The sequence below is a fragment of the Adiantum capillus-veneris genome, chromosome 24, assembly GCF_014529385.1.
Source record: "Adiantum capillus-veneris isolate H3 chromosome 24, ASM1452938v2, whole genome shotgun sequence".
Taxonomy (NCBI): Eukaryota; Viridiplantae; Streptophyta; class Polypodiopsida; order Polypodiales; family Pteridaceae; genus Adiantum; species Adiantum capillus-veneris.
In genome coordinates this window covers 98944418-98957885 of record NC_140954.1, presented here as the reverse complement: position 1 = coordinate 98957885, position 13468 = coordinate 98944418, and the positions used below count along the sequence as shown (strand labels likewise).

The 13468-nt window shown below is 45.0% G+C and overlaps 1 protein-coding gene across 1 annotated transcript; it reads right to left on the bottom strand.

The window, feature by feature from the left end:
* Positions 1-10607: 10607 nt before the first annotated feature.
* On the bottom strand, positions 10608-11365 carry LOC147426843 (uncharacterized). Its single transcript, XM_086498759.1, has 2 exons — positions 11251-11365; positions 10608-10805 (listed from the first exon to the last, which is right to left on the bottom strand). Exons 1-2 carry the CDS (start codon positions 11287-11289, stop codon positions 10608-10610), a joined length of 237 nt encoding a protein of 78 aa, XP_086354885.1. The 5' UTR covers positions 11290-11365.
* Positions 11366-13468: the final 2103 nt, after the last annotated feature.

Sequence of the window (13468 nt, the reverse complement as noted above, 5' to 3'; positions counted from 1 at the left end):
TGCATTCATATGGAAATGGCAAGCGAACGATGATCAAAATTGTGTTGTCTTGCGTTCATAAACAAATAGCCCTTTCAAACAGCATAAGTAGAGAAAGAAGACAAAATCCAAAAGATATTTATTAATTTTCATCCTCCAAGAGATCTCTACAAGTGCTTACATCCATGTCCAACCCCATGGTAGCTAAATCAATAAATAAATCTATTGATTCATCCTCTACAGCCTCTCCTATTGAATCATCATCATCCTCTCTATCCTCGTCCTCCTCCTCACTATGGTTGGTTATTGGGAATGGTTGGTTCTCCTCAACCTCAACTGCATCATCGTCATTGGCGTCTTCTTGAGATGGTATGGTGGGATCTGCCAAAGTCTCTATGTTCGTATTTGCAAAGATAGATCTGCTCCGTGGTGTGACTGGAATAACATACCAAAGTCGTCTTCGATAAATACAAGGCACATAAAACACCTGTAGGTCATAGAGTAAACAACAACATGAATGTAGTTTTATATGTATCATATAATGTTTTAGTGAGTTGCACATGGACTTTACCTGCTCACAACTACTAGGTTGCACCAAGTTGTCGGTCTTCCCGCGATGAAATTGCCCAGAGTCTACCATATAGAGCCCATTCTCATGTCTCTTAACCTCACCCGCAAACCATCAGCAATCAAAGAGATATTTGTGAAATGTTCTGAAATCCACTTTGATTATCCTCTCTATGTTCCACATTCCCTCACCTCTTGTGTTGTCGTGTCAAAGTTGCCCATAACTCCACTATCGTGAGTGGTTCGACGCTCATCTATCTTGCGGGTTCGAAAATGACGTCCTTTGGACCACATAGAGTTGAATGTGAAGGCCTGCAAAAACCAATCAGGATAGATGAGAGAGAGAGAGAGAGAGAGAGAGAGATGACACACATACATACACTCGCACACACACACACTCGCACACACACTAAACACATTGAGTATATCACCCTTGGTAGACATCCTCACGCATACTCCCATTCTTTAGGGCTTATTTGTTCTCCTTGTGCCTTGGCCTTGGTCATGGCATTGTGTATCCACCCAACTGGAATTAGATCAGGGTACTCTCATTGTACGCACCTCCACATACATATCCACCCATTTGCCTATGATGGGAGCATTGAATAGACAATGGTTGTTGACTATGGCTTGAAATTCCCTATCCAAAATCAAGAGAGAACCTTTCTTACTTGCGTGTTTTTTGGATCCTCTTCCTCCGTCTTTAAACGAGGCAATGATGGGTCTATTGTGAAAAGATATTGAGAGACATACACAAAAGCCTCTTGTACAATCCAACCCTCTGCCATGCTTTATTGAACACATGAAACCATTAGTGATTTAAGTAACCAATAAAAAGCGTTGTGAATACAATCCAATCCTAATAAGGTTTAAAGCTTAAGATCGATGAATACCTCTGGTTGTGATCGTAGCCTTACAAAGTCTTTCAAGGTCTTTAGGAATCTTTTAAGAAAGAACATCCACCTGGAGTGAAGCACACCACAAATGGCTATCTCCTCAACAAGATGGAGCAATAGGTGAACTTGGCTAACAAGGATAGAACGTGAGAATGCATCCTCAATAGCACAAGTTGCTTCAATTGCTAGAAGTTGAGCTGTTGGAATGGTTGAAACTTCGATTTCTTTGGAACTCACAAACCTGTAACCAAAAAACCCTTCATAATCATCATAGTAAAGTTAGTCTTCAAAGTAAAGTTTAGGAGGGAGGATCAAATGTACTGCTATACCTGACAACTTCTCCCAGCTTGAATATTGCAGCCTTTACCTTCGTATCCGCAAATCCACTAATGCTAATTGGAAGAACAAACTATTGCACAAACAAAAAGACTTATCAGTATCCAGAACCCTAAAGCACATACACACACTCACATATACACACACACACACACATTACCTGAAGAATCTTGTGCCAATCATGGGATTTGAACCCATACAGTTGTGTGGATCCTCCTTTCTTAGTTTTAGTGAAGACACCCTTGAGCAAACGCATATAACCTGTTGGAGTACGGATGGATGCAATGACTTGTTTCATCCGCTCTTGATCCACCCTTGATAGAATCCAAGGTGCCTTTGGAAGAACCATCTACCCCCGAGGCCCCAAGCGAGGTGTGGCCGAAGGAGGGAGCCTCCTTATGGCCCTCATGTCCTCTCTAGCCCCCAATGAATCTTTCTTGCCTACTATGTGATCCCATATAGCTTGCCCAACATTTTTGAACACATGCATTGGATCCAATAGGTGTTGGATTTTCAATGAAGCCCAATAGGGTAGTGATAAGAAAATAGAGTACCTAGACATACCCCTAGGTGGATCATTGGGAGGAGGCAATGTGTTGTGATGCTCGTTCCAATGCCTTGCCCAATCGGCCATGGTCCAATGGAGTGGCTCCATCCCATTGCACGGTGGAGCATAAGATCGATGTGTGGGCGGCAAGAAGCGATGGTTATTGGGATAGATCACCTTACCAAGTAGAGCGGGTCTCTCTGTCACGAGTGAAGGTCCACAAGTTGGGCATGTACTATGTCCATATGTCAATAGTCCTACAAAAACAAAAGACATAACCGCATATAAGTGACCAATGCAAAGACATTAAAGAGCGTCACAAAGTATAAGCTTACCAAAAATCTCTACAAACCCGGGGTAATCATGCATGGTCCACATGAGAATGCACTTGATCATTGTGTGCCCATCACAAAGTGGTCTTGATACAACAAAAACATCTATGCCATTCCATAGCTCTTGAAGCTCTTCAATCAAAGGTGCTAAATATACATCCATGTTCTTCACCTTGTGTTTTCTAGGGACTAGAAGAGAGAGCAAAATGTTCCCTTTCTTGGTTGACTCCCATGGTGGAATGTTGTAGTTCACAACAATCACTGGCCAAGTACTCCATGAGGTAGACCGATGCTCAAATGGGTTTACCCCATCACCAGCCAGACCAAGCCTCAAGTGACAGGGCTCTTCTCTAAACTCCGGCCATGTCTGCTCAATGTGTTGCCATGCCGGCGAGTCAGCCGGAACTCTCATAACCCCATCGCTGGAGCGATTTGTCATTTGCCATGTAAGAAGATCGCTTGTTCCTTTGGTGCTAAACATGTGCTTGATGCGGGGAATGAGGGGGAAATGACGAAGAACCTTGCGAGGTATTGTGGCTCCTTGCATTCCCTCTTTGTACCTTGATTCTCCACACTTGAGGCAAGCATCAAGCCCTGCATGTTCATTGCGGAATAGCACGCAATCATTGACACATGCATGTATGCGATCATAGTCCATCCCAAGCCCTGTCACCACCTGTCGTGCCTTCCTTCGATTTTCTGGAAGATGATTGCCTTTAGGCATCATCTTGCCTAATAGCCTATGACATAATTAAAGAACACTCGTTATTGCATATATCCACGAAAAAACCTCACAACTAACACTTATTACACTTAAACGTACCTCAATAGTGCATCGACCCCTGCATTGCTCCATCCAAACATTGCTTGAATATTCAAGATCTCAAGAGACGCTCGTAATATGGAGTAGGATCATCCCTCGTAAAGAGAGGTGTGTGCTGCCTCTAGCAATGAATCTTTGGTTTTTTGGGTGGCTTCTTCACATGCACACTCAGGCTCACACTCATTCGCCGCCTCACGTGCAAGAAGATCCTCAACCATATTGTGCAAATGATCTTCCTCCACCTCCATGTGGGGCGGGGTGGTGGGGAGATCCCCATATGTGGTGGATGTAGGATGTGCATGCGCTCGTGTGGACCCATCCACATCAGACGGCGAGTGTGACCCCCCTCCCATGACTGCTTCCTGGTGCAATCACTCTTCCGTCCTCCTCCCGCCTCCGCCCCCGATCACACTCCAATGAGGAACGACATCAATGGATGCCAAAACCCTCGGATCGCTAGTTCCCATTCGAGCGCGTTTTCTCGGATCGTCCCATAGTCCATAATCATCCACGTGAGCCAAGTATATACGCCAAAGCCGTGCAATCGCACGCTTACATCGCGTACATGGACATGGTAGTCGCTCTCTCAACCATTGAGTTCGTTTCGCGCCAACCGGTGAACCCACGTCATCCCAATCGACCTGCACACACGACCACACACTAAATAAGAAAAAATAAAATAAGAAAAAGAAGAATCAAGAATGTTGGTACTGACATGACTGACACTCCTTAAAGATAGAGGGTACTGTAAGGTAAAGAGGTGGGTACAAGAGGTCATCCAATCGACGTAACCTTAATGGCACATCAGAGCTTTTCGCAGTAATATACGCGGTAATAAGCGCGGAAAAAGACGCGAGAATACACGCGGTAAAATTCCCAGCAAAGTTTTTTATATAAAGGGGCACCTACGTGCCCCCGCGAAATTGAATGCCAAAAATTCAAAAACGAGCTCCTTCTCTGCACGGGCCTGTTTCCCTCTCCATCTCCAAGCTCTCTCTCCTTCTCCCTCTCCATCTCCAAGCTCTATTACTCTCTTCATCTCTATCCCCACCATATCCAAGCGATCGAGATCACGACTGTAAGTGCTCGAACTCTCTCTTTCTCCTCATTCTTCTACACACACACACACAAACACAAACACATACACAGACAATGCATACACATTGCACACACACACACACTATTTTGTGCACAATCACACACTAATGAAAGCATTAGTGTGTGCATGCATTATACACACACTAATGCTTGCATTAGTGTGTGGTGTGCACAACTTAGTGTGTTTTCACACACTATTTTGTGCACAATCGCACCCTAATGCCCGCATTAGTGCGTGCATGTGTTACAAGCACACACTAGTGCTTGCATTAGTGTGTGCTTGTGCATGCATTACACACTAATGCATGCACAAGCACACCCTAATGCAAGCATTAGTGTGTGCAAGCATTATACACACACACTAATGCTTGCATTAGTGTGTGATTGTGCACAAATTAATGTGTTTTCACACACTATTTTGTGCACAATCACCACTAATGTCCGCATTAGGTGTGTGCATGCGTTACAAGCACACACTAATGCTTGCATTAGTGTGTGCTTGTGCATGCATCAGTGTGTTTCCACACACTAATTTGTGCCCAAGCACACACTAATGCAAACATTAGTGTGTGCATGTATAATTTAGTGTATTTTCACACACTAATTTGTGCCCACGCACACACTAATGCAAACATTAGTGTGTGCATGTATAATTTAGTGTGTTTCCACACACTAATTTGTGCCCAAGCACACACTAATGCAAACATTAGTGTGTGCATGCATTATACACACATTAATGCTTGCATTAGTGTGTGATTGTGCACAAATTAATGTGTTTTCACACACTATTTTGTGCACAATCACACACTAATGCGTGCATGCATTAGTGTGTTTCCACACACTAATTTGTGCCCGAGACACACTAATGCAAGCATTAGTGTGTGCATACCTCTTTAGCACACACTAATGCTTGCATTAGTGTGTGCTTGTGCACAAATTAGTGTTTCTACACACTAATGCATGCACAAGCACACACTATTGTGAGCATTGGTGTGTGAAAAAATTGTGCACAAATTAGTGTGTGAAAACACACCAATGCATGCACACACACACTAATGCTTTCACACACTAATTTGTGCACAAGCACGCACTAATGCAAGCATTAGTGTGTGCATGCGTTACTAATGCTTGCATTAGTGTGCATGCGTTACAAGCATACCAAACCATACCTCCATGTAGGTGTGCGATGATGTTGATTGAGACCCCAATGGTCACCGAGAAGCCCAACGGTAAATTAAGGTCCAACACACACACACTAGATTAATTCCTTTGCCACGCACTAACGCACACACACAATAGATTAATTAGAAGCACATACACACACACTCTAAATGGATGTAAAAAAAATAAGCACACAAACCATTTCTTAAATAGAAGATAAAAGGAATCCTATGGAGGAAGGAATCCTATCCAAGGAGGAATCCTATACAATAAAGAATCTCACTTTGACTAGAATCCAATGTTAATTAGGATCCCTTTTTTTGTGAAATTGTAGGATATGGCATCCTCTTCCACGCCCGGCTATCGAACCATAGAGGACTTTCTCGCCGAGGGCTTCTCTTACGAGGACGCTTGTGATGCTTACTACTCGTAGTCTTCCTCCCACCACCAGTCACAATCGTCCTTCGGCTTTCGATGGTTCCAAGATGCAGTACACAACCCCGACCTCGAGAGGGCATACCACGCCCAGGCAGAGTGGCTATCCTCGCAGCAAAGTCTTCTAAGGCGGTACACACCCGCACAGTTGGCTGCCTATGGACTCTCACCGCTTGGGACACCGGGCGTCGGCACTTCAATCGTGCAGAGTGTGCCTCCCACAGCGCCTCCCTCCACCTTACCCTCGACTTTCCCGTCACCCGCACCTCCCTCCACCTTGCATTCGCAGCGATCCACGCCCGCACCGTCAAGTTATCCGTCACCTACACCACCCAGCGGTTCGGGCTCAGGCCAGCACTCTTCGGGTGGCCAGCGCTCTTCCCATAGTGGTGGCTCACGCTCTCGTTAAGGTAGTGGCTCGTGCTGCTTTGGTGGTGGAGGGGGCAATGCTACAGATTCACCTCCTCTTACACCCCGACCTCCTCACTCACCCCTTGGAGCTCCACATGAGGATGAGGACCACGATACACCCGCCCCGGACGCTCGTGGCTACTACTATTATATACATCGAGGGGGGGGAGGTGGATCTAGGTTCCTCTTTGGGGAGGACATTTCGAGGGCACCTTAACCAGCTGATCCACTCGACATACCAAGATTTCTTTAAATCTTTCAAAGATCAGGACCCAGCCGACTTGACGTACATTCACACAACATTGCTCATATAGTTCCCTAATCCGGAAATGGAAGAGTTCTCCAGGCAGTGGCTCGAAGAGTACGTCGAGAATTTCTTGAAAAATAAGAAGTCAAGTGTGCGGAGGGTGGCAAAGCGAACATTTGAATCTGAGGGTCACAACTATCGCCCTGGAAATGTTCACTGCGAGCTAGAGGACGAGAGAGCGGCAAGTGCTAGGGTGCACACTCAGCAGCTGGAGGCGAGGACGTAGCAAACGCCCACGCATTACGGCTCGGGCGGAAAAGCAGCATGGAAAGATAAATTTGTGAGTGCGCGTATTTTCATTTGAATTGATTTAATTTGTGGTAATAAGGTTAGGTTTGTGATATTGTTTAATTGATATATAGCAAAATATTTAATATGACCCGCCCAAGCCGAGAGATCCAGAGATACAGAGAGTGCCACTCCGAATATCAGACATGGTGCTGGTTGTATGAAAACAACAAAATCAATCGCGAAGAATTTGAAAATGCATGTCGTACACTACAGCCTGTAAGTGTGGACTTTTTTAAAAAATGAGTGCATGCAGAATTATGTATCCATTTGTATTAATTAAAGGTTTTGTTGTTTTTTTCTTTTCCAGAGTCAGGGAGTCCCTCGAGAGGTCCCAGGATCCGAGTAGCTCAATCCTCCTAGTGTTTTTGGGCTCGTCTTCTTTTGGCCACAGTTGTATAGCCCCCATGTATCGCCTATTTGGACAATTTTGTAATATCCAATATAATTAAACACTTGATTTTGGCCCAAAGTCTTCTTTTGGCCACAGTTGTATAGCCGCCGTGCATCGCCTATTTGGGCAATTTTGTAATGAACAGTTTCTCCAATATAATTAAACATTTGATTTTGGCCCAAAGTTTTTGTGCAATGAAATTGTTGTTTTTTTATTTATTAAATCTATAGGAAAAAAAAGGTAAATGCCCATTTGGATGGGTCCTACCAAGGACCATCCAAATGGTCATCTGCTTTTTTTAAAAAAATACTCACGTGTGCGGTAATGTTTGCGGTAATTCTTGTTGTAACACCCGCGGAAATAAGCGTGGAAATATAGCCGGGCCAATTACCGCGTGCATTGCTAAAGGACCATTACTGCGAGCATTGACTCTAGCATTACTGCCTCTGAGATTTTTTGACTTGAACTTTTCCTTTGTTTTTGTGCGTCTATCTGAGCGGTAATGTGCTCCAAATGTCATAGTGATTTATATGGTGCCACTTTTGAGGTCTGGTTGGGCCATGAAAGTCTAAAATGGCTTTCAACTCAAAATGAATTGAAGGGTAGACAAGTTCGGTGGGCATAGATCGTACAAGAGTTTGACCTTTATCTATGTTATGAGAGAGGTAAATTTAATGTAGTGGTGGATTCACTTAGTTGCATGCCACAATTAACGAGTTAAGCTTCATTGTCATCAAGAACAAATTCTTGCAGTCACTGCGTGGCTTATGTGAGGATGATCCAACTTTTACTGAGGTTTGGCACACTGTATGTGATTGCACCGCCCTCACAAACGCGACCACCTCCATCATCGGCACGTAATGCTAGTCTGGAGAGACCGGGCGTAGGTGCGATGACTAGGGAAACAAGAGTTAGTCTGGAGAGGCTAACCAAGACTTTCAAGTTTAGTATAGATCCGGGGAGCTCTAGCGTAGGCCCTTCGTCATCTTTGACTGCCACATCTTAAAAGAGGGGCTATAAACTTCATCCGAGAGAGAAGCATGCTAACTGCTCCATTGATGATGGGTACCTACTCTACAAGGGTAGACTATGCGTACCAACTATTTGTGATTTTTGGCGTTACATTCCTAAAGAAAGTCACTATATTCTGAGTGCAAGTCGTCCCCGGATTAAGAAGACCTATGCACTAGTTAAACGACAGTTTTATTGGCCTAGTTTATTTAAGAAAGTCCAGACTTATGTGCTACAGTGCACGAAGTGTCAGGGAAATAAGCAAGAACGACTCAAGGTTGGAGGTTTACTTCACCCTTTAAGTATTCTTGAGGGAAATTGGAAAAGCACTTCCATGGATTTTAATCACCGCGTTACCTAAGACGAGTCAAGGAAATGACTCAGTTTGGATGGTGGTGGACAGGTTAACCAAAATGGCAAAATTTATTGCCACAAAGAAAACCTTAAAAACACCAGAGCTTGCAAAACTCTTCATTGAACATCTCTACATGATATATGGCATGCCCGTAGATATAGTGTCAGATAGAGATCAGAACCCATTTTAGAGGGAAGTCTTTAAAAAGCTAGATACTATGAGTACGGCAGATCATCTAGAGTCTGATGGTCAAATGGAAAGGGTTAACCAAATTCTAGAAGATATGTTGCGTTCTTATGTAAGTACGAAGCAATCAAAGTGGGAAGAATATTTTCCCTTATTGGAATTTGCATATAATAGCTCCAAGCATTCAACGACTGGCTTTACACCATTCATGTTAATATATGGTTTCCAGCCAAGATCTCCTATGGCTGTAGGCCTAGAAAAGGAGAAGATTCAGTCTATCAAGGATTTCCTTGAAGACATGAATGATATACTTAATGCAGCTCGCAAAAGCATTTGTAGCGCACAGGATTGCGCTGAAATGTATGCAGATAAAGGACACAAGAAAGTGGCCTTTGTAGAAGGTGACTTTGTATACTTGAAGGGTCCTGCGAAGTTAGAAGCCATGAAAACGAAAAGTGTAACAAACTTTCTCCTAGATATTGCGGTCATTTTAGAATCCTTAAGAAGATTCGGGACGTAGCGTATTAACTTGAGTTACTGGAGAATTCTCACGTTCATCCTGTTAGTAAACTGAAGAAATAAGCTTCGGGCTGGAGAATGTAGTTTCTATAGAGATTTTGGTGGATTTGATAGAGCCATCAAAGATACCACATGAATCGAAAAGGTTTCTAGTGTATCGTGATAGATATACCCGACATAAAGTTTACCATGAGGTACTTGTTAATGGACAGACATAGATGAAGAAGCAGCCACTTGGGAATGCCAATTGCCAAGCGACTTCCCCACTTTGTTTTTGAGGACAAAAACTCTTCGGGGGGGGGTACGTACTGTCACGTAGCTTGTAATGGCTTACTGACTGGTCGATTGCCTTCCGGCCGCAGTGCCACGAATGCGAGGTTCAGGAGGAGACCATCGGCACCAGTGTGGGAGGCACATACCATAAAGGTTTGAGAATGAGAGGAAGTCCTCATATCTCATGGCTAGGTGGAGAGCTTAACGATCGACCCTCTTGTGCATGAAGATTGCTCGTAGCGACATTACATTAATTTAACATTGAATGCCTCCTTGAGGTAAATCATTTGAAATATGAACAATACAATAACATGTCTACTTGAGAACGAGCCAAGGTTTTAATCCCTCAAAAGATAAAAGCAAGATCTTGATGTGTGCATATTCTCCAACATACTATCTACTGGCTCCTACTTATTTATAATCAATTTATATCTACTCGCTCCTACTTATTTATAATCAATATATCTCTCAGATTCCTTTTGATTCCCTTCCTTACATCTCAAGGGAGTCATAGGGATTTCAATATTACCCTTATCTCATAAAAGGAAGAGACGAAAGAATTTTAATTCACACCAAGGGAGTTGCATCGACTTCTAGTGGCCTCATCTAACCACCCGAGCAATCGGCATCAGCTGCCCTCCACCGCAACCCATTAAATTAAAAAAAAGGTTGCATTGGTTCGTCTCTTGCTAGCGTCTGCAACCCACAGCCTCTGCACCCACCCTTTTGCTTCGCATCTGCACCCACCCTTTTGCTTCGCATGGCGCCTTCTCGACACTTGCTCGAGTTTGACCGCCTCCCTCATTGTCCTCTACCCGTCGTCTTGCTGTGGACTCCCAAAAGATGACGCCCTCGACAGGAAGCTCCTCATGCACTTTCTGTGCTTTCTGATGTCGACCAAGGCAGAGCCAAGCACAACGTATTTTGTCAAAATCTCTCTCTCTCTCTCTCTCTCTCTCTCTCTCTCTCTCTCTCTGCATTGCAATTAGGACCTCCACGGCCAGTCTTTTCCGCATCTGCCAAGATTCGCACTCGTTTTCTTTTTCAAAATTTGTAGGACCTACTGCATTTGGAGTCTCTTGTAAAGCTCTACATGTATAAGAAGAAGTGAAACTCATTAATCGTGTAGGCAAAGTAAGACTAATGGTAAACCTAAATTAGAATTAGACCTAACTTGAAGCTGCACCTAACTTAGAAGTATGTATGCGTGAGGTATATTGAGGGAATGTCCTCCTCTACTTCCTGCAGAATACGCTGTTCTAGTTTATAAAAAACCCATTTCTTAGATGCAAGATTCCAAGATTTGCTCTTTGGTCTCAGCATCTGGTATACCTTTGCAACACTGCCTGCAGTTTGTTCAGTCCGACGCATGCAATATAGAGGCCAAGCTTGAGCGCATGCCACAACACGTCCTGATAAGCAGTCCCACACAAGGCCAGGGCATCCCTTCTTGGGTGGTGACAAAAAAGAAATCCACCCAGTATAGCATTGTTGCCTATCACGCTCTTCTTTCACACATTTCACAGGCTATAGATAAATTTCGGCCAGCTTGCATGCGTGTAGGTAAAGCTGACCTGCACAGCCGGTAACGGCGCTTTTTGGGGGGGCACCACAAGCTTTTAAAATATAAGGTGCAAGCGTCATTGACATCGCAAGCGCACGCACCTAGCATAGCAGTGAGGGCCTCTCATCCTGGGCTAGAGGTCCTGTGTTCGACCTGGCCGTGTGCAATCCGTGTTGACCTTTTGGTCAAACCTTGCCAGCCGGTTGAAAACAACCGGCAACCGGCTTCAGTTGCTTTGCCACGAGGGCTAGCAGGCCGAAATTTAACGAAAACCCATTTTCACACACATGTGTGTGTGTGTGAGAGACAGAGGCCAAGTTTTAGCGCATGCGACAACACGTCCTGACAAGCAGGCCCACACAAGGCCAACGCAGCCCTTCTTGGGTGAAGACAGAAAAGAAATCCACCCGGTAGAACTTTGTTTATCACGCTCTTCCTTCACGCATGTGTGTGTGTGTGTGTACTGTGTGTGTGTGTGTGTGTGTGTGTGTGAGAGAGAGAGAGAGAGAGAGAGAGAGGCTTGCTGCTGATGAACATCTCAATCTTCGAGTGCCTACAAAAGCTTCAAAAGACAAAGCTGCTCCCTATGTTCCCCTCATCGGGGTAGCAGGTGACCATTATATGTGTTTGTGCATGTGCACGGTGTGTGTGTGTGTGTGTGTGTGTGTGTGTGTGTGTGTGTGTGTGTGTGTGAGAGAGAGAGAGAGAGAGAGAGAGAGAGATGCTCCAATCCTTGTGCGTTGTCTAACCCCTGCACGTTGCCCTGCTCTGTGCGTTGCAGCACGTGCGTGATGTGCAGCTCTGCGCACCACTATGGCATGTGCCCCGTGCCCTCTGCCCTCCTGCACGAGCCAGTAGCACCCTCTGCCCTCCTGCGCGAGCCCTAGGACATGTGCTTCTTGCTGCTGCAGTGAGCGCTCTGTGCAGTCCTGCTTGGTGTGTGTGTGTGTGTGTGTGTGTGTGTGTGTGTGTGTGTGTGTGGGAGAGAGAGAAAAGTACTAAAAGCGTCTTACAGGCAAAGTACAACAGGGCACAGAAGTCAGGAACGTGTTGGTCAACCTTGCAATGTGTGTGGTGTGTCGCATTACTGCCGCCTTGCGTGTGTGTGTGTGTGTGTGTGTGTGTGTGTGTGTGTGTGTGTGTGTGTGTGTGTGTGTGTGTGTGTGTGTGTGTGTGTGTGTGTGTGTGTGTGTGTCTATGTCGAGTGTGTGTGTGTACGTTTGTGGGGGATTTGGGTGTGTGGTGAATCCTTCGGCCTTGTCTGTCGCGCGACTCCGTTCTGCACAACATCTACCCTGTGCAGGCCCTTCACAGCGCGTCGGAGGTGGAAGTTTGATTTTGCCTGCACGCGGTCCTTCCGTCGTCTTGTGTGCGAGAGAGGGGTGTGTGTGTGTGTTTTTGTACAGCTAGCCGGTGTGTGTGTTTGCCTGTGTATATAGCAGTCATATATCAAAAACACCCAAAAAAAAAGAAGAGAGTGTGTGTGTGAGAGAGAGCTTCACATGGATTCCACTGATCAGTGTATATATAAGCGTCGGAAAGCCATGGAAACTTCGGAGATGGATGCTTTGAGTCTTATCAAAGAATGTTTGCATGAGGACTTCGAGGATGCACGTCAAGCCTGGGAAGGATCCGCTCCTGTTATGGAAATGCGCATCCCTATACAGGAGCTCATGGATCCTGTTGCTCAATATGCACTTAACATTGTGATTCTTTTTTTTCCGGGTCAAATGCCTACTGCTCAGGATGCAGGCCATGGGTTGATTTCCTACTCAAACGGCAAGAAGTCCGAGGGGTTTACTTTGGTGCACGAGGGTTCTACGAAGTCTTGCTGGCTGACATGGATGCTCCGGATGCTCTGCTTGAAATGTCTCCTCTTTTCTTCAATACACAGATGACTCATGTGCTGCCCTGGGCTCTTACCAAGGACTATCAGAGTCTCATTCGTCACAAGTGTCCTGTCTGGGTTGAGGTGGTCGACTTTCC

What these genes read in the sequence shown, in the direction of transcription:
- LOC147426843 (XM_086498759.1), bottom strand. Translation starts at nt 11,289, where the DNA reads ATGCGTCGGACTGAACAAACTGCAGGCAGTGTTGCAAAG. An exon ending in CTGCAGGCAGTGTTGCAAAG is followed by an intron (nt 10,806 to 11,250) that starts GTATACCAGATG and finishes GGTCGACATCAG; the next exon opens with AAAGCACAGAAAGTGCATGA.